Source organism: Myotis daubentonii, chromosome 16, assembly GCF_963259705.1.
Source record: "Myotis daubentonii chromosome 16, mMyoDau2.1, whole genome shotgun sequence".
Classification (NCBI taxonomy): Eukaryota; Metazoa; Chordata; class Mammalia; order Chiroptera; family Vespertilionidae; genus Myotis; species Myotis daubentonii.
Genome location: NC_081855.1, coordinates 18,496,140 through 18,521,677, shown reverse-complemented (window position 1 = coordinate 18,521,677; position 25,538 = coordinate 18,496,140). Strand labels below are relative to the sequence as shown.

General features: G+C 50.1%; 2 protein-coding genes across 4 annotated transcripts; one reads left to right on the top strand and one right to left on the bottom strand.

Moving 5' to 3' along the window:
• Nucleotides 1–6,610: 6,610 nt before the first annotated feature.
• Nucleotides 6,611–20,602, bottom strand: PLD2 (phospholipase D2). Its single transcript, XM_059668913.1, is given in 28 exon segments — nt 6,611–7,729; nt 8,017–8,131; nt 8,494–8,647; nt 8,846–8,980; nt 9,241–9,290; nt 9,452–9,516; nt 9,518–9,566; nt 9,673–9,713; nt 9,715–9,762; nt 10,004–10,108; nt 10,238–10,351; nt 10,442–10,546; nt 10,548–10,561; nt 10,747–10,873; nt 11,173–11,343; nt 11,521–11,631; nt 12,379–12,457; nt 12,604–12,687; nt 16,016–16,165; nt 16,874–17,026; nt 17,120–17,212; nt 17,335–17,393; nt 17,525–17,590; nt 17,679–17,784; nt 18,860–19,002; nt 19,119–19,249; nt 19,339–19,448; nt 20,123–20,602. Coding segments are annotated over 28 exon segments (3,210 nt in total). The 5' UTR covers nt 20,530–20,602; the 3' UTR covers nt 6,611–7,504.
• Nucleotides 20,419–24,965, top strand: C16H17orf114 (chromosome 16 C17orf114 homolog). Of its 3 annotated transcripts, none has more exons than XR_009449084.1 (2): nt 20,419–20,505; nt 24,687–24,965. XR_009449084.1 is itself a non-coding variant. In XM_059668914.1 (2 exons), the coding sequence occupies exons 1-2, from the start codon at nt 24,167–24,169 to the stop codon at nt 24,857–24,859; spliced, it is 246 nt and encodes an 81-aa protein (XP_059524897.1). In that variant the 3' UTR covers nt 24,860–24,965. The 3 variants fall into 3 exon arrangements, 1 of the variants encoding a protein (XP_059524897.1); XR_009449083.1 differs by lacking the exon at nt 20,419–20,505 and adding an exon at nt 20,525–20,651; XM_059668914.1 differs by lacking the exon at nt 20,419–20,505 and adding an exon at nt 24,167–24,239.
• Nucleotides 24,966–25,538: the final 573 nt, after the last annotated feature.

Genomic DNA, 25,538 nt, shown 5'->3' with positions numbered 1-25,538 from the left:
GCGGGGAGGGTGGACGAGAGAACGTGACGCGAGCGCGCCGGGTCCCCCTCCCCCTAGGCGCCGGCACCTGCGCGCAAGCGCAGAGGAGGGAGAGACCGGCGCGCGTGAGGACCGAGCGACCGCGCGAGCCGGGCGTGAAAGAAGTGGGCGGCGGCCGAGGCGGCCGCGCACCGCCCGCTGCCGCGCGTGCGCACACGTGTTTCCTTCCCTTCCCCTAATTTTTGCCCTTTCTCTCCCCCATGTTCTTCTTAGCTCTCCTTTGACGCCTTTCCTTCCCTTTTCCCTTCCCCTCCTCTTTCGCGTGCCCAGCTGCCAATCAAACCACCCACCGCTCTCTTTGCAGGGGAAGGGGGAGGGACACCACCCCCTCTATTACTAAGGGGGTTGTTATGGTAACTCCCCACGCGAGGGTTGGGTGGCCTCTAGGTAGGATGGGCTGTCCACCCACCTAGTTGCCATGGCAACAGTGGGCCCGCTGAGGGAGGGGCCTCTCAGTGAGAACTTGCCTGGAGAAACCACCAGGGAGTTGGGGAGTGCAGTGGGTGGGACTGGGTGCCTCAGGAATGCCCTTTATCCCCTCCCTAGCGGGAGAGGGTTGTGGAGGAGGGGATCTCAGATCTCAAGATAGGTACTCTTGCCGCAGACCGTAATTTCTGAACCTCTTGTTCTGCACCGGGGAGCTGTTTCAACAATTATGCCTTGACTGATGGCTGGAGCCACGTGTGGGGGAAAGCGTGGCAGGGAGAGGCAGAGGGGAGGAGGAAGAATGTGTCCAAGCTCTTCCATCTTGCTCGGGTCCCCTCAGGTCCATTCATGCAGGCAGAGCACCCCCAGCTGCTGGCCTCACGGGAGGCCGGGTACTTGCATGTAAAGAACAAGGAGTCACGTTCTGCCATTGACGTGCTGGGGGACCTTGAGCAAGTCGCTTCGCTTCTCTGGACATTTCTTTCACGGTGATGTTGAGGGAGAAGGCTGCTCCTCCAGATCACTTCCAGAAACAATACTATCTCTGACGGACCCCGCCACCAGCCTTAATGTAAGCATCATTTAGGAGAGTTTGAATAATGGAAAGTGCTTGGGAAGGGGCTGACACCTTCCTCCCTGAGCCCTTCTCCTGAGAACTTTCAGGTGCACGTCCAGGCTTGCTCCTCTGCCCTCTTATTTACCTTGCCATTGTCCTTGTCCAAGCCACACACCTTACTCATCTCCGTTACTCTTATCAGTCTCCTACTTGGTCTCCCTGTCCAACCCCCTGACATCAATTCTCCAAATCCTTAGTGATTTTTCTAAAACTCAAATCTGGTGTCACTCTCCTATTTAAGACCCTTCACTGGCTGCCCACAGTCTTTTTTTAAAAATATGCTTTTGCCCCGGCCGGCTTGGCTCAGTGGATAGAGTGTCGGCCTGCAGACTCAAGGGTCCCAGGTTCGATTCTGGTCAAGGGCATGTGCCTTGGTTGCGGGCACATCCCCAGTGGGAGATGTGCAGGAGGCAGCTGATTGATGTTTCCCTCTCATCGATGTTTCTAGCTCTCTGTCCCTCTCCCTTCCTCTCTGTAAAAAATCAATAAAATATATTTTTAAAAATATGCTTTTATTGACTTCAGAGAGAGGAAGGGAGGAGAGAGAGAAACATCAATGATAAGAGAATCGTTGTTGGCTGCTTCCTGCACACACACACACACACACACACACACACACACACACACACACACACCACATGGGGATGGAGCCCTCAACTCCAGCATGTACCCTGACTGGGAATCAAACTCTGACCTCCCGATTCATAGGTTCATGCTCAACCACTGAGCCACACCAGCTGGGCACCCCCACTGTCTTTTGAATAAAGTCTAAAGTTTGGCATCAAAGACCCTTCAAGATTCTGCCTGCTTCTCCCGCCTTGTTTTCCATTATTCCACCGTTCAACTCTACATATTCTAGCCATGCTAAAATCACAGAATTCAACAGACCCTCCTCCTGCCTTTGCACTGTGGCTGTTCTCCCTGGAACATTCTAACCATGCCCTCTGCCCTTTGTTTTGTGCTACATGTTTTGTCCTAAACTTCCTCCATGCAGCCTTCCTTGACTGAGATTGAGATTTTACCTGGCTTAAAACCATGGTAACATTTAACGCTTTGAATTTGCGTTAAATGCCTGTTGAAATGCCTGTTGAATCTCCTTACAGGAGGGATTGTGTCAGTTGTGTTTAACACAGGGCCTGGGACCCACACTTGGAGGTTCGGTAACACGTAAGTGAATGAAGGCATGAAGACCTCTGTTGTCTGGGAAGCACAGTGATATATAATAATTCAAGGTCAAGACCATTGGGTCGTAGGAAAAAACATAGAATTTAAAGTTAGTGCTTTGAACAAGTCATTAAATATCTGAGGCTCACTTCTATTATCTGTAAAATAGAGATAATAACAGGGAGGGTAATATAAAATAAAATGGTATGTAAAACACTTGGCATATACTAGGTCTTCAATAAACTTACTAATGCCTGACTCATAGGCAGTGTTTAATGAAGAGATATGGAATCATTGAATGAGCAAATTAAGATCACAGCGATAGGATAAATGGCCATTCAAACCTCAAGAGACAATTAATCTGGGGGTTAGGGAAGATGGAAACAAAATTGGTCCAGTGTTAATAATTATCAAAGCCAGAATATGGATTCCCATATATGTGAGGGTTCATTATCCTATTCCCTACTTTTATATATACAGGGTTGGCAAAAGTAGGTTTACAATTGTAAGTGAAACAGTTTATTCTGATATTAATTAATTATTGTATTATTATTAACCTACTTTTGACCACTCCTCTATATGTATATGAAATGTGTCCTTAATAAAAACTTAATGAGAGACAATGAGGTGGATGGAGGAAGTCCTGGGTCAGGTATGAAGAAAGTTAATATATTAAAAATAAGACAAATTATAGTACTCCAGGGCAATGAGTGAGCATTTTCCACAGGCCCAGTGACCCTCGGTGTCTCCCACCACCTTGGGAGGCTGAATTTATTTTCTTCTGCCTGGGTCTAGAGCAGTGGTTCTCAACCTTCCTAATGACACGACCCTTTAATACAGTTCCCCATGTTGTGGTTACCCCCAACCATAAAATTATTTTTGTTGCTACTTCATAACTGTAATTTTGCTACTGTTATGAATCATAATATAAATATCTGATATGCAGGATGTATTTAGGCAACCCCTGTGAAAGGGTCGTTCGACCCCCAAAGGGGTTGCGACCTACAGGTTGAGAACCGCTGGTCTAGAGCAACAATTTTCTTTGTAATTTTAAATATTGATTTTGAGGGAGACAGAGAGGGAAACATCAATTTGTTGTGCCACATATTTATCCACTCATCGGTTGCTTCCTGTATGTGCCCTAACCGGGGATGGAACCTACAACCTTGGCGTGTGGGGATGAAGCGCTAACCAACTGAGCTACTTGGCCAGGGCTGAGCCGCAATGTTCAACTGGTGTGCCCCGGCACACTGGTGTGCTGCAAGAATTTTTAAAACATGCAACATCTATTTAGTCAGGAGCACTGACCTCTTTTTTTTTTTTTAATCTTTATTGTTAAAAATATTATAGATGTTCCTTTTTTCCCCCCATTGACCTCCTCTAGCCCGCCCCCACCCCCACCTCAGGCTTTCACCACCCTATAGGAGCACTAACCTCTTTTCCCTAGATCCGGGGTCAGCAAACTGCCGCTCACGAGCCACATGTGGTTCTTTGGCCCCTTGAGTGTGGCTCTTCCTAAGCCTTAGGAGTACCCTAATTAAGTTAATAACAATGTACGTATAGGTTCCTACCTATATAGTTTAAGTTTAAAAAATTTGGCTCTCAAAAGAAATTTCAATCATTGTACTGTTGATATTTGGCTCTGTTGACTAATGAGTTTGCTGACCACTGCCCTAGATTGTCAAAAAAAAAAAAAAAAAGACAACAGCCAACAGAACAATAGCTGTCTGGTGTAAATGAATAAGGTGAGGATGTGGAGAAAAAGGAACCCTCGTGCACTGCTGGTGGGAGTGCAGACTGATGCAGCCACTGTGGAGGAAACAGTATGGAGTTTCCTCAAAAAATGAAAAATGGAACTCCCACTTGACCCTGTGATCCCACTTCTAGGAATATAGTCCAAGAAAACAGAAACACCGATCAGAGAGGACATATTCACCCCTATGTTCATAGCAGCACAATTTACCATAGCTAAGATTTGGAAACAGCCTAAGTGCCCATCAGCAGATGAGTGGATTAGAAAACTGTGGTACATCTACACGATGGAACACTATGCTGCTGTAAAAGAGAAGGAACTCTTACCATTTGCATGGATGGACCTGAAAAGCGTTATGCTAAGCAAAATAAGCCAGATGGAGAAAGATATGATCTCTCCGATTTGTGGAATATAATGAACAACATAAACTGATGAACAAAAATAGATCCAGAGACATAGAAGCATCGAACAGACCATCCAACTTCAGAGGGAAGGTGGGAGTAAGAGATCAAAGGACTTGTATGCATGCATATAAGCTTAACCCATGGACACAGTAGGGGGGTGAGGGCATGTGCTGGGGGGTGGGAATGGCTGGGGAGAGGTCAATGGAGAGAAAGGAGATATATGTAATACTTTAAACAATAAAAATTTTTTTAAAAAGAAAAAATATATACTTATTTTTGTCAGATCAGCAAAAATATATTTTTTGGTGTGCCACAGAATCTTAGTAATTATGTATGCCATGAGATAAAAAAAAAGGTTGAAAATTGCTAGTCTCCTTAGAGCCAACTCTTCCTATTCCAAGCTTACTACTCTTTTCCCTGCACTTGGTGGCCTCCATTCAAGAAACTCCAGGACAAATGTTTGGGGGGCGGGGGGGGGGGGGGGGGGGGGGGAGGCGGTTGTGGGAAGATACACCAACAATGTAAAGCAGAAAGCCACCGTGCCCAGCCCCTGGCCCAGCCCCAGGCAGCTGCTGTCTCCACCCACTCCACAGTTAATGAGGTAATGGTCTCCTAGGGAAAGAGCCACTTAGTGCTGACAATGAGGCTAATTAGCAGAATATCAATTAGCACCAGGGGACCGCTACATGTGGGAGGGGGTTTCATGTGTGGAAATGCCTTCTTCAGAGGGAGGACTGGATTGAAAAGATGGGAACAGACGACAGCATTTCCTCTTGCCACATCGTTATCCACAGCACACTCCTCACTCTACTCCCTTGTGGTCCATTCTGAGACTGTGGAGTGAGGCTTGGGGGGAATGAAGTACAAGAGCCAGGACCTTTGCTCAACTATTTTCTAATGGCAAAATATTTCATATTTACATAAAAAAGTATGAATATATGTAATAAAAATGCATACACCCACCACCCAGCTTAAGAAAAGTCTCTGTCTGGCCAGTGTGGCTCAGTGGTGGAGCATCGACCTATGAACCAGAAGGTCATGGTTTGTTTGATTCTCCTCTATGAGGGCACATGCCCGGGTTTCAGGCTCAATCCCCAGTAGGAGGCAGCCAATTAATGATTCTCTCTCATCATTGATGTATCTATGGCTCTCTCCCTCTCCCTTCCTCTCTGAAATCATTAAAAACATATTTTAAAAAATAATAAGTCACTGATTCATTTGGAGGGCTCTCTGCATACCCATTATCCCTTTTTCTCCACACCTGGGAGATAATCCTTCTCAAGCTGGTGTGTGCTATACTCTCTCATAAACTATACCATTTATTTTCTCTCTTTCTTCCTCTGGAGCAGCGACATTCAATAGGACCTTGTGCACTGTCCAATATGCTAGCCACTAGCAACAACTGAGCACTTGAAATGTGTCCTGTGCAAGTGATAAACTAAATGTTTAATTATTTCTAATTTTAATTAATTTCAATATAAACTGAAAAAAGTGGCTCATGGCTACTGTACTGGACAGTGAAGCTTCAGAACAGTCCGTATGTGCCCAAGTGCCCCACAAGGATGAGGGCTTTGTTATGCTCACTTCTGTGAGTCTAGAACAGCCGTGGGCAAACTACGGCCCGCCGGCCGGATCCGCCCCGTTTGAAATGAATAAAACTAAAAAGAAAAGAGACCGTACCCTTTCATGTAATGATGTTTACTTTGAATTTATATTAGTTCACACAAACACTCCATCCATGCTTTTGTTCCGGCCCTCCGGTCCAGTTTAAGAACCCATTGTGGCCCTCGAGTCAAAAAGTTTGCCCACCCCTGGTCTAGAACCATGCCTGGGAAATAGCAAGTGCTCAGTAACTAAGTCAACGACTGAATCTTTGCAGCAAGCCAGTTATGTAAGCACTAGTAGCCCTGTGCACAAATCCATGCACCAGTAGCTTGCCAGCTCGCTGCTGCCCTCCTGTAGCTCCCCCACTTAACCACCCCCCCCCCCCGCCCCTGCGTCATAGTTTGCTGCCCTGCCCGCTCCTGTAGCTTTCCGCCACCTGCTTGTAGCTCACTGCCCCACCCTCCTGCTGATCCGTGATCCAGTCATTACCTGGTTGCTTGTTGCTTCATGGTGTAACAACCATTTGCATATTACATCTTTATTATATAGGATTGTTCCCATTTCCCAGTTGGGATCACTGAGGCCCAGAGTGATGTGACTTGAGAAGGCACCTGGTACTAAGTGATCACTCCAGGATCTGGGCCCTGCTCTTCCTGACCTAAAGCCTATACCCTTAACCACTTGGAAAGGGGCTTCCCTGAGCCTCTCCCTGTGCTGTCACTTGAGGAACAGGAGGCAGCTCCTCCAGCCCTTCTCTGTGCACCTCCCTCACGTGCAACTGCAACACCAGCTCCACTGTTCTCCAGGCATCCTGCTTTCCTTCTGCCCAGGCAGCAGTGTGACCTTCCCCGGCACCTAGGAAACCGAGCTCCCAAAGCCGCAGACAAGTACAGTGGAAATGGAGACAGCAGGAAGAAGAAAGGAGTGGGGTGGCAGGGTGAAGAAACCGGTGCTTTGTGTAGGCAGGGAGGGTGGCTGAGACAGTACTCACTCCGACTGAGGAAGAGGCATGGATTTTTCCCATGCTTTTATTTATGAAACGCTTATTGAACTGATACAAAGTTAGTGTCTGGCAGCAGGATGTGGAGGGAGTCAGTGTGCGGCTCCTACACTCCCCACTGTGGGGGCTGAAGCCAGGAGTGGCTCCATCCTTCTCTCCACCTTGGCAGCAATGGGCTGGGAGAGGCCCTGGGGCAGAGGAAGGGAGAGATGGGAAGGCTTGCCCCAGGAATCCTGGCAGGAGTTTCGCGTCTCCTCTGTAGCAGTGGTTTGAATTGGACTGGAGGGAAGGTGAACTTTTCTGGGACCCTCTCCTGCCACCCAAGCCCGGGGCTGGGAATGCCCTCTTTGGCTGATTCTCAAGAAAGGGTCCTCTGTCCGTTCTCCCATCCCTTTCAGAGATGCTGCTCGCACGGGTCTCAAAGGGCACTGCCCTCAGTCCTCCAGGGCAGGGAGCCAGACCATGGAGCTGGTGACCTCTTCTGGCTGGAGCCCCGGCTATGTCCACACTTCTAGGGGCATCACACCTTCCTTGCTACTCAGTGGGGGCAACAAAGACTCATCCTCCAGGAACTTGAGGGGAAAGTGCACCAGATGGCCCTTGACCTGGGTGAGCTCAGACCGGGCCAAGGGAGGGCTGACGATGGCTAGGGGGTCCACAGCCACGTACTCCCGGAGTGTCCGCAGTGAGCGTGTGGCATTGGATGGCAGGCAGCGGAAGATCTGGGAGGGAGGGGGGACAGAGAAGCCAATAAGACTTGGGGAGACTTTGTCAAGAGCCCAAGCTCAGCTAAGCTGGAAGCCCACATCCCCATACCAACCCTGAGCCACTGAATCCCATGATATGCCCCAGAGTCTCATGCGCCTTCTGAGTATGGCTGTGTGGTGGGGCTTCTTCCCATCCCACTCTGAACAGGATAATCCATGACCCCCCCTCCCCCGACACACACACACACACACACACACACACACACACACACACACCCCGGTCCACTCCCCGAAGCTCCCACCTGCTCATAAATATTGGCATTGCTCTCAGCTGTGTCTTGCCACAACTGGAAGAAGTCGTCACAGATGGGGTCTCGGAGATCCAAGTCTGGCCGGGCATCCGCCCCGAGAACCACGCTACATGAGAAAGGGGTCCCAGCAGGACCAGATTAGGATCCTCAGAGAGCCCGAATACCAGGAAAGTCATGCTGTGCCTACCCAGGTCATTCAAAGTGGATGCAATGCTAAACAGTAAAATAGTATCCACGAGCCTTCATGTGTCTCTACTTTGGTGACTACGATGTTTTGAAAAACATACCAAATTAGTTTTAAAGTATTTTTTCTCATTTTTTGGTGCCCCTACTTTGCTGGCACCCCAAACTTGATTGGTTTGCCTATTGGGAAACCCAGTAGTATGCCTAAGCAATCCTCCCACCTCCTCAGAAGATAGATCCCCCTCCCCCTCCTGCCACACCCTGTAGGGCCCACCCAGGCTCTACCTGAAGCAGTGCTTCCGCAAGCTCAAGGCAAACCTGCCCGCCTGGTACTCCACACCATCCATGAGGGACGGCTCCATCTCCGTGTCCTCGATCAGCACGGCCAGCTCGCTGTCCCGCTTCCCCAGCAGGCTCCGGTCATTGATGTTGGCAGAGCCTGGGGTGGGTGCAGGACACATTGGGCCTGTCTGAACCCAGGGTGACCCCCTTCACCCCATCACCTCCACCAGAGCACATGCCTGTGGGCAACACGCCTTCTTTGGCCTCCATCCCCAACTGGGCCTCCCTTCACCCCGTTGCCCTTCACGCCTCTCCCACCCGCTCTTCCTGCCAGGGACTCAGACCCAGCACTGACCGATGATGACTGTGCGGTCGTCAGCAATGAGCATCTTGCTGTGGATATAGATGAGCTCTGAGACTGGGTGCCCACCCAGCTCTCCGTGTGTGCGGAGCCCACAGATAGATATATAGTCCCGCCACGCTGTCCCCACTGAAAGCGAGAGATCGGTGGAGGGGGGTGAGATGACAGGTGCCTTCCATGTGCATATGGAGCCCTGGCCCATCCACCTCCTCGCTTCAGAGCCCAGTCTATACACTTCTCCCTCCAGGGAAAGACCACCTGTGGTCTCAGGGCAGCAGCCCCAGAAGCACACAGGAATAATAGACTCCTTCCCCCCCCCGGGTCTCCAGGTCCCCCATCTCCCCCTCCCAAGGGGTCCAGGGCTTGAACCTCCAGCCCCCAGAACTCACTGGCTGCTTTGAGGCGATGTAGGATTGAATATTCCCCTCGACACAGGGTCCTGAGGGAAAAGAGTGGTGGAGAGAAATAAAGGCTGGAGGAGGGGATGGGGGATGTCTGGAGAGAGGAAGACAAGACCTCAAAGGTCTAGTGGGAAGGGATCGGGATAGAATCAGGTGGGGGCAGGGTGAATGGGGCCATGGAGACCCCATAGAAGGGCACCTGTAAGTGAAGTGCAGAATGGCCTGGATGGAGTTCCCACCACCTGTGGAGATGTCACCTTCAAAAACCGGGAAGCAGGGGCAGAAGCACGTAGACTCGGAAGCATTGCCCTTGCCTGGGAATTGGGGAGAGTCAGAGGTGTGATTTCTCCCCACAGCCCCGCCCCTCCAGTTGGGCTTAAACCACGCCCTCAGTTCCCCCCACCTGCCAGTCCACCTTACTTGTGGGCCTTCAGGATTCTGTCCACAATCTCATCGCCCACCCTTGTTCAGAACCGTCCGTCCATCTGAGCAGCTAATGAAGAACTGATTCTGGGGCAGGGACCAAAGAGATATCAGCAGCCAAGCCCCCGGCCCTGCCCTCAGCTCCCCGGCTGCCATCCCCATCTCCAGGCTCCAGGCCTCAGCCCTAGGCTCCCGTTTTCCCTCGGGCCCAGCTATACCAGCCCATCAGCACCGATCTGCTGACATCCTGTCTCTCTCCTGGGACATCCCTCCACTCTCTCTCCTCCCCCCCGCCCCCCCCCCCCCCGCCCACTACCCCCAGTCAGACCTCAATGTAGAGGAAGTGCTGGCTTTCCCTGATGGTGTGCAGGTAGGCATTGAGGATGGAGTTCTCCAAAGTCCCTGCTGACCAGCGGTCCACTGACCGCAAGACCTGGGGGAATGGCAAATATGAGGTGGTGCCTGACCCCAGGAGGGGCGGAGTCTGGAGGGCTCTCAGCTCAAGGAGAGTGGGCTGAAGGGAGGGGGAGTGGGGGGCAGGTTGAAGTCGGTCCGGCCTCACCTGCACGGTGGCGCACTGCCCCCCTGGGAGTGTGAAGGGGAGCTGGTGTGCAGTGCTGGTGGACTTGGGCAGCAGGTAAGGATACATGGGTGTCTTGTACTTGGCCTTGGTAGTCTGAGGGGAGGGATGGCAGAGTCAGTGGGAGGTGGCAAGCTGCCCCTGGCTCCCTCCCAACCTCCAGCATCCACAGGAGGGAGGGAGCACCTTGGTGAAGTTCCAACGCTGGATGAAGTGCCGGGCCAGGTCTCGGGCAGGTGGGCCGTGGACAACCACTCCAACATCCCGCCATGGCATCCGGGCTGTGGTCGCCCCTGTCAATGAAATCTGGGGATCCCAGAAGAGAGGTCAGGGATGGTTTCTTGGGGACACTTGAGGCAGGGAGGAGGAGCAGCTGACCAGAGGAAAAGGCTGCATTATCCTTGACCCAGCTTATCCCATTCTCAGTCACAGCCCCAGACTTTTGCCCCTGCTCCCAGCTCTCGGGGACTTTGGGGGAGGGGACCCCTCACCATCAAAAGGCCGGTCCAGCTGTACCCAGTCCTTAGTGATAAGATTGCTGTAGTCCTTGCCCAGCCAGAAGAGTTGGTTGTGAGAGAAATCTGGGGTGGCTGTAGAGTCTGAGCACGGGTTGGGAGGCTGTGAGGGGGAACACACCCAAGCCATGGGCAAGGAGAGGTCATGGGGCCATACAGAGCCAGGGCCAAAGAGAAGAGAGGAACACTGAAAGAGTATGAGACAGGGACAGAGACACAGAGTAAGAATGAAACGGACAGTCTGACTTCCCAGCCCTCCCCTTCAGCTGCACTTCCTAGAGGAATTGGGGGTGGCGGGTGGGAGTGGGTTAGTGGAAATGAGGGGAAAGGCTGGAGCTGGAAAGGGGTATAGATTTAGGTTAGCTGAGTTTGGGGGTGTTCAGGAAGACCGTGGGGGATTACCTCTGGGGCAGCTGATTCGGAGGAGTCTCCCAGGTCAGTCAGTCGGTAGTGCAGGTCATCCCAGCGGCCATAGGCGAGATCCAGCCCTCCCAAGAAGGCCACAGCTTGGTCCACCACCAGTAGCTTCTCATGATGGGCCCACAATGTCACATGGTCTGGGTGACGCATCACCTGGAGCAGGTATGGAGCAGTTCATGAGGGTGGGCTTAGGCGAGAGAAAGACAAGAGGTACTGTTGGGAGGGAAGTGGAAAGAGAAGGATATGATGCTTAAGGAACGGGAGGGTGGAGAGGAGGGAAGGGTGGTGAGGAGGGCTGTGTGTGGGAAGGGTCTCTGAGGTGTGAGTCACCTTTATGTTGGGGTGCAGCAGCATCAGAGCCCTTTTGCTATAGCCACTGTTGATGCTCAAGGCCAGCTCCACTTCCTTAAACAGTAGGACGGACACACGGACACCCTCCTCCTGGTGGTGCACAAGGTATCATATCCTAATGCGTCTCTCAGAATGGCCTCTTTCCACCTTCCCAAAACTCTTCCCCTGGCTCAGGATTCCTGAATGTCCCCCCTACCCAGCCTGGAGAACCTCGATGCTCTGCCACTTACCCGGCTTTGATGCTTGCAAAGCACTTAGCAGTGGGTGAGCAATGCACTCATTCATCCACCTATATACCTACCCACCTATCTATCACTATCCATTCTCCCAACCATTTGTTCATCCTCTGATCCACTGTCTATCATTCATCCAACTATTCACCCACCTTCCTATTGATCCACCTTTCCAAACTCAAATCCTTCCATATATCTCCCTTTCCATCATTTACCTATCTATTTGCCCACCCACTCTCCATCATCCACGTAGCTTTCCTCCTGTCCGTCAACATCTATGGATGCCTCCAACATGGTAGACATTGTGCCTTGTACTGGAACTAGTGATATTAATCAGTCCAATGGGAAATAGACATGAACACCCCCAGGTAACACAATAAAGTACAATGGGCACTGGGAGGGCAATCTATACCAGGTAGAGGAGCATGAAGAGGGAGGTGTCAGTTCTTCTTAGGGAAGAGGAGGAGGTGATGTTTGCCGGACACTGAGCCAAGATGGGCATGTTTCCTCCCCTTGAAGCCTTGGGTTCCTATGTTCCTTCATGCTTCCGTCCCTTCTAGCCAACCCCACCACACCTCCCCTCCAGCCTGACCACTCTCCTCACCGCCTTTTTCTTGAGCATAACATCCAATCTCCAGTCATCTGAATGGGCTGGACGCTTCAGGTAAATCTCAGGACTCAACCTAGGATTCAGGGAAGGGGTTGAGGAGGGTGAGCTAAGCCCCAGACAACCAGCCATACCTCCCTTTCCACTCCCTCCTGGGATCCATAGTTGATCTGACATAGGCCCTATCCCAAACCTTCTTGCTTGGGCTTTCCCCCCACGTACCACCAGTCTGTGATGAAAATCTCCTCTTGAGCTCGCAGGATGGCATCTGCCACAGCGGCAAAGTAACCTGCCCCATTCACAAACCTGGGGGGAGGCCAAGCCAAGGAGGTCAGGGGAGTCAGAAAGCTCTGGAGAGTGAAGACCAGAGGATAGTCATGGGTCAGAGGTGACAGCAGGGTCAAAGATCAATAGTGATCAGAATGGTCAGATGGTATCAGATATATGAAAGTGGGATAAATTTGCCAATATGAGCAAAAAAAAAATTAAAAATTAGGAAAGACAATAAAGTAAGGAAAATGACTAAAGATTGTGAAGATTAATACATCACACATAAAGATTTCCAACAAAGGATATCAACCAACTGAAAAGTGAACAAAGAATAAGAACAGTTCACAGAGGAAATTATAATGATCCTATATAATAAAAGGCTAATATGCAAATCGACCAAACAGCAGAACAACTGGTTGCTATGACACTCACTGACCACCAGGGGGCAGACACTCAGTGCAGGAGCTGCCCTCTAGTGGTGAGTGCTCTCCCACAGGGGAAGTGCCCCTCAGCCAGAAGCCTGGCTCACAGCTGGCGAGTGCAGTGGCGGGTGGGAGCCTCTCCCGCCTCCACTGCAGACAGGTGGTAAGGAACAAGGGGTCCCGGACTGCGAGAGCCCCGGACATCCCCCAAGGGGTCCCAGACTGTGAGAGAGGGCGCAGGACAGGCTGAGGGACCTCCCCACCCCCAGTGCACGAATGTCATACACTGGGCCTCTAGTCAAATATAAGAAAAGATATTCAACTTCACTAGTAAGCAAAAAAACTGGTATAAAGTGAAATAACATTTTTTAATTCGCTAAATTGGCAAAAATCACTGGTAACATTTAATGTTAGCATATGAGGAAGTGAGTATTCTCATAGACTATGGATACATTGGTTATAACCTTTTTAGATGACAACTTGGCAGTATCTATCTGAATGTTAGATGTACATATGCATTAAAACCATTAAATTCACATAGTAATTCTATTTCTAGGAATATATCCAATTAAATGCTTGTGCAAAGATTATGTTCATTGCGGCATTACTTACAAGAATGAAAAATGGGGAAAATGTAAAAAATGGGGCCTGGCCAGTGTGGCTAAGTGGTTGAGCATTGACCTATGAACCAGGCGATCACGGTTCGATTCCCAGTCAGGGCACATGCCCAGGTTGCGGGCTCAATCCCTGGTAGGGGGTGTGATCAATGACTCTTTCTCACTATTGATGTTTCTATCTCTCTCTCCCTTTCCCTTCCGCTCTCTGAAATTAATACAAACATTTAAAAAAGAAAGTAAAAAATGGGAAAAAAAACCTAAACACCTAATCTCTAATACATGTATTAAGTGAAAAAATGTCATAGAAGAGAGTACATGATCTCATTTACATTAAAACAAAAAGTAACAAATAAGAATATGAAAATATGCAGAGAAAAATCTGGGAGGATAAATTTCAAACTGTTGCCAGGGTTACTTCTGAGGTGAAAAGGGGATTGTTGGGAGGATGTATGGGGGGGGGGGGGGGGGGAATAAAGGATTATGCAATGAGTGGGAACTTTAATTTTGTTAACGTGTTTGACTTTTATTTATTTATTTTAAATCCTCATCCGAAGATTTTTTTCCATTGATTTTTTTTTCTTTTTTAAAAAAATACATTTTATTGATTTCAGAGAGGAAGGGAGAGGGAGAGGGAGAGAGAGATAGAAACATCAATGATAGGAGAGAATCATTGGTCGGCTGTTTCTTGCATGCCCCACACTGGGGATCAAGCTCACAACCTGGGCATGTGCCCTTGACCGGAATTGAACCAGGGACTCTTCAGTCTGCAGTCCGGCGCTCTCTCCACTGAACCAAACCGGCTAGGGTTGCATTGATTTTTATTTTTGTTTATTTTTTATTTTTTGCCTTGATTTTTAGAGAGAGTGGAAGGGAGAGGGAGAGAGAGAGTGAGAGAAACATCAATGTGAGAGAGAACCGAGGTACATGGCCTTGACCAGAATCGAACCCGGAACCCTTCAGTCCGTGGGCCAATGCTCTATCCACTGAGCCAAACTGGCTAGGGCAACGTGTTTGACTTTTTAATAACATTCTAGTATGATGGTTAACAGCAGCGTCTTAACCTAGCCTGCCTGGATTTGAACCCTGGTGCCACTGCTTACAAGGTGTGTGACCCTGGGCCAGTTACCTAACGTCCCCTCGCCTCGGTTTTCTCATCTGTAAAATGGAGATAACTATACCTGCCTTGTAGGGTTGTTGTGGCGATTCAGTAAGGTAGTACATATAAAACACTTAAAACAGTTCCTGGCACACAGTAAGTGCTACGTAAGTACTAGCTATTATTATTCTCAACTTAAAAACAAATCTCAGCACCCCTTCCGTCCTTCCATGACTGCCCCCTGCCTATCATAACAGTCAGCCTCCTTAGCTTAGTATTCGGGGACAGGACAGGGGGTGCGACTCCCAGGCTCTTCTCTGGCCACTCCTCCTCACTCCACAACAACGGTCAGACCAGTGGTTCCCAAACACACCAGGCTATTTCTAGCTTCTCTGCATGGACAGCCCTTCTCCATTTTCTTTATCTTGCTAAGGCAAACCTCAGGGTTACTGCCTTCTGGAAGCACAGTCCTGACGTTCCCACGCTGGGGCAGACACTGCTCCTATCCTGTATCTACCACCAGCTTGGTGAGCTCCCATTGTTTTGTGAATGAATCACCGACTGAACTCTTATTCCTGGCACTGGACATGGCATATAGTAGTGCTTAGGAAATGTTTATAAATAAAATGAATAAATCAGAGAGATTTGAGGAGATCATAGAGAACACAAAGTCTGGTCAGTGTGGTGAAAGGGGGTTTACAAGATCACAGGAGGTCAGATTGTTCAGGGATCAGAAGAGATTACCAAGTTTGAGGGTGAGAAATATCAGAGGAGCCCTAGCCGGTTTAGCTCAGTGGATAGAGCGTTGGCCTGTGGACTGAAGGGTCCCGGGTTCGATTCCAGTCAAGGGCATGTACCTCTCAGTTTCAGGCTCCTCCCCAGCCCAGGCCCTGGTCGGGGTATGCGCAGGAGGCAACCAATCGATATATTTCTCTCACATCAATATTTCTCTCTGTCTTTCCCTCTCTCTTCCACTCTCTTTAAAAATCAATGGAAAAATATCCTCGGGTGAGAATTAAAAAAAAAAGAAGAAGAAGTATCAGAGGAGAATGAGAGAGATCAGTGTGTTTAAAGAGGTCAGGGGGTTGGAGAGATTCAAGAAGTCAAAGAGGGAGGTTACTGAGGTCAGAAGGGGTTAATGGAGATAAAAGAGAATCAAAGACTCCACACCAAGAGGGTCCAGAAGGCCACAGAAGGCACAGAGCTCAGTAGGCGCATCAGTGTCTTACCACCGAGCCAAAGTCCCAGGCCGGGGTGGAGCGTAGCTTTCATGCCGGTGCAGCTGCAGGAAGTCTCTGCCCGGGCCCTGGGCCAGCTCAGTGATTTCCTGGCCCCACCACCGGGCCTGCCGGTAGCTGCTGCACTTGAGAATTAGGGACCTGGACGGGAACAATGAGACGGACCACAACCCTCACCCTCAGTACCTCTGGTCTGGCCCGGAAACCTCCCCACTTTAGCTATCATATTTTCCCCACTTCCTCCCTTAGTCCCTAAATCACGGCTCCATAGGGACAGGGCATATATCTGCCTTATTCAGTTGGGTTCCTGGCACCTAGTATTATGTCAGGCACACAGGTTTGTCCAATGAATAAATGAATGAATGGAGTGCATTTCTTTTACACCAAGAGTCCCTCCCTCGCCCTGACCGGTTTGGCTCAGTGGATAGAGTGTCAGCCTGCAGACTGAAGGGTCCCAGGTTCAATTCCAGTCAAGGGCATGTACCTTGGTTGCGGGCACATCCCCAGTAGGGGGTGTGCAGGAGGCAGCTGATCGATGTTTCTCTCTCATGGATGTTTCTCTCTATCCCTCTCCCTTCCTTTCTGTAAAAAATCAATAAAATATATTTTTAAAAAAGAAAAAAAAGAGTCCCTCCCTCAAGCTTACACTCAGCCCCTTTCTCTGGGCCTAGACGCTAAGAGCAATCCCAAGCATCTGGCTAGAACCGTTCCCTGATTCCAAATCAAGGCCAGCTCCAGGGGCATGGAAATGCCTTCCCTTCTTCCACGGGCTCTTCCACAAAACTCCCCTCAGGGCCCTAGGCTGACTATTGACTCGCCAGGCGTCTGTCCACACCAGAAAGGTCTTACCTGTGGGAGGTGTCGATCCGGACTCCATACCGTGTCTCTGTGCTCCTTTTCCCCACCTGCACGCCGAAGCCAGGGTCGAAGAGCTGAACAAACGAGATGGTGCCTGTCTCGAGGCACATGTAGAGCAGGAAGGAGTCCTTCACCACCAGCCACCTGGAGCAGAAGGGCTCTGTCTGTTCCTCCCTGCCCCTGGGACCTCCTTCCTCATCCTGACCCAAGGCCCAGCTGCTCCACCCCAGGCCTCACCTCTTGGACCAGCGATAGCAAACTTGGTCTCGGCCACAGCAGGTAAAGCCAGGAACACGGTGGCCACCGGAGCGCTTCCGGATCACCCCTTCCCTGTGGGAAAAACCAGGAAGAGATGCTGGATGGGGAGCCCTTCACTTCATCCCCCATTCTCAGGCAGTGATTCAGACACAGACATTTTACAGGTGCCTGGACGAGGGGTGTCAGACACTTACAGTCCTTTGGATCCAAGCTCTGGAATAAAGGACAGCTGACTGACTTCCAGGAACTCCGTCTGCAGAAGAAACAGGCTCAGAGGACAGACTCTAGTTTTCAGGCCCTACTGACCGCAGTCCTCTGCCCCATGGGGGTCTGATTATCTTGCTCCTCCTAAGAAGACCCAGGCAGCCAGCCCCTGAACCTTACCATGGCATGGTAGTTGCGGTAGAAAGACATGGTCAGGAGGCGGTTGAGGTAATTCTCCAAGTATTTCTGAAGTAGAAATGGGAGACAGAGACAGATGGGACCAGAGCCGCTTGCACACCAACGCCTTCCCCGAGGGCCTGGTGTTTGGTCGCACCTGTTTGCTGGATGCATGTCTGGTGGAGCCCTCAGGACCTGCCCGGGGTAGAGAGGGCATCTCTCTGTCGGCTGCCTCTCGGGCTGGAGGATAGGGAATAGCAAAGCTGTGGAAGGGATGGGGTGAGGGTCAAGTAAGAGCTGGGAGGCTGAGCACCTGGGTTCCTGAAGCACTAGAGATGGGGCCTTGGAGAAAGGAGACCTAGGGGCTGGCAGGAAGGCCCCCCTATGCTGAGAATGGAGATAAGAAATGGAGTCCGGCCGAAACCGGTTTGGCTCAGTGGATAGAGCGTCGGCCTGCGGACTGAAGGGTCCCAGGTTCGATTCCGGTCAAGGGCATGTACCTGGGTTGTGGGCACATCCCCAGTAGGAGATGTGCAGGAGGCAGCTGATCGATGTTTCTCTCTCATCGATGTTTCTAACTCTCTATCCCTCTCCCTTCCTCTCTGTAAAAAATCAATAAAATATATAAAAAAAAAAAAGAAAGAAAGAAATGGAGTCCGACCGGTGTTGCTCAATGGTTGGGCATCCACCTATGAACCAAGAGGTCAAGGTTCGATTCTGGGTCAGGGCACATGCCCAGGTTGTGGACTCGATCCCCAGTAGGGGGCGTGCAGGAGGCAACCGATCAATGATTCTCATCATTCATGTCTCTATTAAAAATATATTTTTATTGATTTCAGAGAGAAAAGGAGAGGAAGAGAGATAGAAACATCAGTGATGAGAGAGAATCATTGATCGGCTGCCTCCTGCATGCCCCCTACTGGGGATGGAGCCCACAACCCTGGCATGTGTCCTTGACTGGACTCGAACCTGGCACCCTTCAGTCCACAGGTTGACACTCTATACACTGAGCCAAACTGGCTAGGGCAAAAATATTTTTTATTTTTTAAAAAGAAAGAAATGGAGGAGGCTGCCAAGGGCATTTTGGGCATCCAGCCCGGCTAAGATACTGGCACAGAACCATGGACTGAGAGAGCTGAGCAGGGAAGGTTTCCTGGTAACCAGGGTCAGGGGAGAAGGCTCAGTGGTGAGTTGGGGGAGGAAAGCCCCTGAGGGAGGAGAAGTTGGGGTCTAGGGGGCGAGACTAGGCAGAAGGACTGATGGGGGTTGGGGCAGTGACAGCTCCCACAGGGCGAGGTGCGCCTGCCCAACACAGGAAGCAGTCTGGTCCTCCCTCACCGAGCCAGAGGGAGCAGACTCATCAAGACTTTGTGTCTCAGGAGGTCCCGGTGTAGCTCCTGGAAATGCCGGAACTTCTTCTTGGTTGTCCAGGTAAAGTCCCCATGAGTCAAGCGGACAGAATACAGAGTGCAGGTTCCCACCTGGGGGTGTGAGGAACTGAATGGATATTCCCTGGTTGGGCTGCAACCCCCAACTCTGGCCAGTGCTCCCTTAACCCTCCCCCCGCCCCCCCATCCTTTGGTCCCAGCCCAGCTACCTTGGATCCACTGGTATATCTTTCAGTGCCCACCACTTGGGCGATGACAGGAACCCCAGGGGCAAACACTAAGGGGTGCATTTTCAGAGGCTGAAGGTCATAGATGGCCAGAAAGGGGTGCATCCGATCAGCTGGGAGGAAAGAAAGTGGAAGAGTGTAGACCCCAGGAGGTATCAGCCCCCTCCCCCTCCTCTCCCTGAGCGCCGTGCTCCCTGTGTACCTGGGTCCTCTCCCTCCCTCAGAGTGTCCACCTCATCGGGCTCCATCTGTAACTGGCTGGAGTCCAGGTCGCCCCCGGAAGAGAAGAGGCTCTCTGGGCTAGCCGCCATCCTAGGAGTAAGGGGAAACCTCAGAGAAATGATCTGCCCTGCAGAAATGCCCCTCCTATCTCGCCCCCAAGGCTCTCCACTTCCCACAGGTCCCCTCTTACCAACCCGCTTAGCTTCCCATAACTCCAGTCTCCCTGATTGCGGCCTCATCACCTGCAAACCCCCTCCAACCCGCCTCTAACATCCATCCCGACCCCAGTCCTTCATCCAGGACCCCTGGATCCCGCCTCCTGCTCTGTAAGCAGGGCGTGCAGCCAGGAACACCCAGTCAGGCCCCGATATCGCTGAACTGGGGCAGAGCAGAAGCCAGGGAGAGGGGCCCCGGGGGCGCCAGGGGACTCGGGCTAGGCCAGCCCGGCTGGGAGGGGGAATCCCTGCGGGAAAGAGGAAGTTACGCGCTCTCCGCCTGGCAGGGAAACCCCAAAATCTGAGAGTGCGGCTGAGTCAGGAGGCTCCGCAGCCCGGGCTCATGCCGGACCCCGCCCGACTTCCTGGGCCCCGGTCCTCCGCGCTCCCCTCCTCGGACCCCTCCCTCGGGCAGCCCGAGCCAGCGCCGCCGCGGGGTCGCGAGCAGACGGAGCAGAGCTGAGCCGGAGCGGGAGCCCCCACCCCAGCGATCCCGGGCCGGGCGGCGCTCGGGGCCTGCCCTGGGGGGCGGGACGGCCCCCGCCTCACCTCCGCGCGATCCTCGTCGGGTCCGTCCCGCCCCCGCCGTCCTGCGCGCCGCCCTGGGCCGGGGGGTCCTCCTCTGTTCTGCTGGGCCGCGCGCCGGCTCCGTGCGGCGGTCGGGCGCCGTCAGCCGGTCCGTCCGTCTGTCCCGCGCCGTCGGTCCGGGTGTGCCCTGCTGCCGCCCTGTGGGCGCTCGACGCGGCGCACCGCACCTCCCCTTGGCGCGGCCCCCGGGCGCTTTCCGGCCCCAACGGAGACGCGCCTCCCGGTGGGGACCGGCGGCTGTTCCTTCCCGGGCGGGCAGTGAGCCACACCGGATACCTCCCGGCCGGCGTTTGTAGATGGGAGGGGAGATAAAAGGCCCGAGGGATGGTGGCCATAAAGTCAATGTACGCAGGCTTGCATTCTTTCATTCATTCAACAGTTTTTGCGCACTTGCTCCCGCCAGACGTGAAGCTTACAGAAGTGAGCGAGACAGTCGCGGGAGCTGCTGTCCTGGAACTTACAGCGTAGGAGGAAACAGGAACATGTTCAGGTTGTAAAGGACAATCTATTTCAAAACACTTGAAAACAGATTTCTTTATCTCTTCTTTGGAGGGACGTTTGGGTTGTTTCTCGTTTTTATCTCTTGTGAATAAAGCTCCTAGAACGTTCCTGTGTACGTCTGTGTAGATACATGTTTTCATTTCTCTTGGGTAAATAGCTAGGAGGGGAGTTGCTGGGTCATAGGGTAACTGTGCTTTAACCTTGTAAGAAACTGCCAAGCTGTTTTCCAAAACAGTTGTCTCATCTGACATTTTCAGTTGCTCCTCACATGGCCAACATTTGATGCTGCCAATCTTTGCAGGGCTAGCCATCCTAATATGTAAAGTCATACATCACTGTAGTTTTATTTGTATTTCTCTGGTTATTGATGATGTTGACCATATGTCATGTGCTTATTGGCCATTTGTAGATCTTTTGTAAAGTGTCTGTTAAGTCTTCACTGTTTTTTTTTTTAAATCACGTTGTCTTATTATTGAATTGTAGGAGTTCTAGATATATATTTGGATACAAATCCTCTATCAAATATCTGCATTGCAAATATTTTCCTCTAGAACGTGGCTCGTCCTTTTAAAATAATGGTGCCTGCCCTAACTGGTTTGGCTCAGTGGCTAGAGCGTCGGCCTGCGGACTCAAGGGTCCCGGGTTCGATTCTGGTCAAGGGCATGTACCTTGGTTGCAGGCTCATCCCCAGGAGGGGGTGTGCAAGAGGCAGCTGATCAATGTTTTTCTCTCATCAATGTTTCTAACTTTCTATCTCTCTCCCTTCCTCTCTGTAAAAAATCAATAAAATATATTTTACAAAAATAAAATAAAATAAAATAAAATAATGGTGCCTTTTAAGGTTGCGGGTTCCATTCCCTGTCTGGGCACATACAAGAATCAACCAATGAATACATAAATAAGTTGGACAACAAATCAATGTTTTTCTCCCTTCTGCTCTCTAAAAAAAAAAAAAAAATCAATAAATAAATTTTAAAATAAAATAATGGTGCCTTTTAAAGAGCAGAAGTTTTTTATTTTGATTAATTGGTGGTATATAGGCTATATTATTTAGCAATAAAAGTGCATAAAATATAAAATAGTGCACTCACCTTGGAAAAGGTTCCTCAAACTGTTAAGCATAGAGTTATCATATGGCCCAACAATGCCACTCCTAGATATATACCCAAGAGAATTGAAAACATGTCCACACAAAAACTTGTATATGAATGTACATGGTAATATTACTCAAATAACCCAAAACTAGAAACAACCCAAATGTCCATCAACTAATCAATAGATACACAAAATGTGGTTTAATCTCTACAGTAGGATATTATTCAGCCATAAAAAAGAACAGTGTCCTAATACGCTACAACATGGATGAATCTTGAAAACATGTTAAATGAAATAAACCAGACACAAAAGAACCACATTTTGTATGACTCTTTTGTATGAAATGTCCAGAAGAATAAATCCATAGCTATAGAAAGTAGATTAGTGGTTGCCAGTAGCTGGGGAGAAGGACAGGGGAGTGACTGCTAATGGGTACAGACTTTCTTTTGAGGGTAATGTTATAAAATTGTTATAAAATTGGTTGTGATGGTTGCCCAGCTCTGTGACTACACTAAAAACCACTGAATTGTACACTTTAAAAGGGTGTTTTTTATTTAATAAAGTTTTATTTTTCAAAATGTGCAGCTGGTGGGACCTGTTGTTCATGCATCTTCACCAGCAGCTGGGGCGTCCCCACCCTCGGTGTCTCTGGTACATGACTTGAGCTCTGTGCTTTGAAACTCATTTAATAAGTCCTTACTAAGGAGCTCCTAGGGCTGTCCTGACAAGAGTCAAGGTTATAAGCTTATAGTTGGAAACGTCCTTACAGAGTTTGTCATAGGTTGCTTTGTCAAGTGAAGCTGGGCTATTGAGCTTGTCCCCAACTTTCGCTTTGGGTCACTTCTTTTTGGCCTCGCCCCCAGATTTGTTCACTGGGTCTTTGTCTTTCTTGGCCAACTTTCTGGCATTTTTCTTCTTCTTGTCCTCTTTGGCAGCACAGGGACGCTCAAAGAGCAGCTGCTACCACTGCAGCCTTGCTAAATGTTGGACAGAAGGTTAAAAAGGGTGAATTTTATGATGTGTGAATTCTCTCTTAATACAGCCGTTGATACAAAAAACAACAACAAACCAAACTGTTAATGCATGCAACATGAGCGAATTTCAAAACCATGATGCTGAAAGAAGTCAGACACAAAAGAGTAATACTATATGCTGCCATTTATAGAAAGTTCTGAAACAGGCAAAACCGATCTACAGTGGTGGAAATCAGATCAGTAGTTGCCTGTGGCAGGGGGTGGGGAAAAGAGTGACTGTGAAAGGACATGTAAGGGAACTCTGTGATGCAATGTCCTGTATCTTGATTGGGGTGGTGATTACATGGGTGTATATACTTGTCAAAACCCATAGAACTGTACACTAGGATGTGTGTATTAAATTGTGTGTAAATTTTTACTTCAGTAAATAAAGTTGATTTAAAAACAGAAAACAGGCTTCTGTCTCAGTCAGGCAATATAGTCAGCAGTGCTTCCCAACCCTTCTCACCCACATCATAAGGGAATACTCTCATGCAGCTTTACTAAAGGCATTTAGAGTCCTTGTCTAGGGTGGACCTGCGGCTCCCAGCCCAGGCTCTGGGCACCTTCCCTGCCTGGCTGAGGCCTCAGAGCTGCCAGGGACATGCTAGGGAAGCTCAGTGTGGTGGCAAGCAAAGTGGACTCTGGAGTCAGACTGATGGGAGTGGGGGTGAGTTCCTGCCCTGCTGAGAACTGCCGTGTGCCTTGGGCAAGTTACCGAGTCCCTCAGTGCCTCTGATTCCTCGCCTCTAAAATCAGATAGTAATAACACTTGCCTCAAAGGAACACTGACATGAAAAAGATAACATGTGCAAGTCCGTAGAATCTACCTGGCACAGCATAATTAATCAATTACAACTCATTATCTTCATAAAAGGGGACAAGAGCTACTGTATCATTTAATGAGAACATAATATTTCCCTGACTGGTAAAGTTTCCTGTTCTAAGTAAAATAAAATAAAAATTTTAAAAAAAAGGACTATTCTTTAAGACTTTACATCTTGGGAATTCTCACTTGAAAATATAAATGAGTCCCCAGCAGTGTACCGGCTGGCACCAAGATGTCCAGCATTGCTGTAGTGAATTTTCACTGCACCTGTATGTCCCAGCCCCTCTGCGTGTCTCTGCCATGCCACCCGTCTCAGTCTCCTGCTTCTCCACAAGCTTCAAGAGAGCCCCCAAATTAAGAGGGCACAAAAGGACAGGTGTTTGAGTGGGGTATCCCTCCACCCCTTCCCTCCACCCTCTTCTCCCCCTTCCATCTCCTGGCGCCTCTAATCACCAGGCGGTCTGAGGCTAAGTGGTAGTTTTGCCCACAGTGGGGCTTGGAAACCACACCCCTTCTCCTGGGGCCCTCCTGGCCGTTCCCAACACCCTGGTCTCCTCCACTGTTGAGATGGGTCTCAAGGGGGCATGGTGTTTCCCATGGTGTGTGTGCCGGAGACAGCGGGGGACTGAAAGAGGAGCAGGTATGGGGAAAAGGAGGGGGCATCAGGAAGCTATAAACTGCACTGGGAGAAAGGTAAATGCTTAACCCAGTGAAGGGAAAAGGATAGTCTGTTTCCCTGGATGGGAGGTGGGTCTATGGCTTCCCCACAGAGCTGGCTAAATACTTTGTAGGGCCCAATGCAAAATGCAGAAGTGGGACCCTATATTAAAAAATGATTAAGAATTTCAAGATGACGAGAGTAGAGCAGTACACCCAGCATGGGGTCCTTCTGAGTGTGGGGCCCTTTGCAACTGCACAGGCCTGCTCTCTCAAGGACTCCTCTCCCTCTCCCTGCTGATGCCACCAACATTCACCCAGGACCCTCAGATGTCTTCCCTGGCCTTTTTCCTCCTCACTGAGGGTGGTGGTGTGGGGGTAAAAGGGATCCAGACTCACAATTCCCTTCTTCTTTCAATCTCCCTTTTAGGTCTGGATCCAGCTGCCCCTCCAGATCCAGATCCCAGCCCAGTGATAGCCCCCATCATGCCTGAGGGAGGGATGCCCTCCCTAGGGTCTAGTGCCTACTTCAGCAGGAAAGCCCGGCTCTCCTTCCGCCACCAGCTGCATGACATAGCATCAGCCAATGACTCCACCATTTGAAGGGGACAACCAGGGGCTGAACCTCTAGGAAGCCTTGGCAGCCTTCCTTCCCCCCGCTTCTCAGTGATTCCAGTTTCTGGTTCCCCCAAGTCTCTCGTGATCTTCTCATTAAATATATTCAGAGTTGCCAAATGTTCTGTGTATGTGCATGTATGTTGGGGTGGAAGAGTAGATGGGGAGTAGGCTTGGTTAGGGGGCTGAGGTGGGAAGTGCAGAATTGGGTGGGAGTGGGGAACATAGGAGTGGTCAATATGGTGTAGCTGATCTAATGAAGAGCCCGCTGTGGCTAGCTGGAAGTTTGCTGAAATCAAACTGCAGAGTTGTGTGGTGAGAGCATTTGCAGAGGTTGGGGGCTAGGCAGGACAGCAGACAGGGCTGTCATGTTCATTCAGTGTCCACTCTCTTCTAGGCACTGAGGACATATCAGTGAACAAGCAGAAAGAATTCTTTCTTCTCACTGACCTTACTTCCTAATAGAGGAGGTAGACAGTAAGGAAACAAGGAAACATGATAATATGAGATAGCAATAACTGCTGCTATGAAGAAAATTAAACAGGGTAATATGGAAGAGGTGGTGGTGGGGGTCTGTTTCTTAAATTTCAGGTGGTTAGGGAAGGCCTTTCTGATAAGGTGCCATTCAGAGCTGAGACCTGAATGATGTGTCAATGTAGGCTCATCA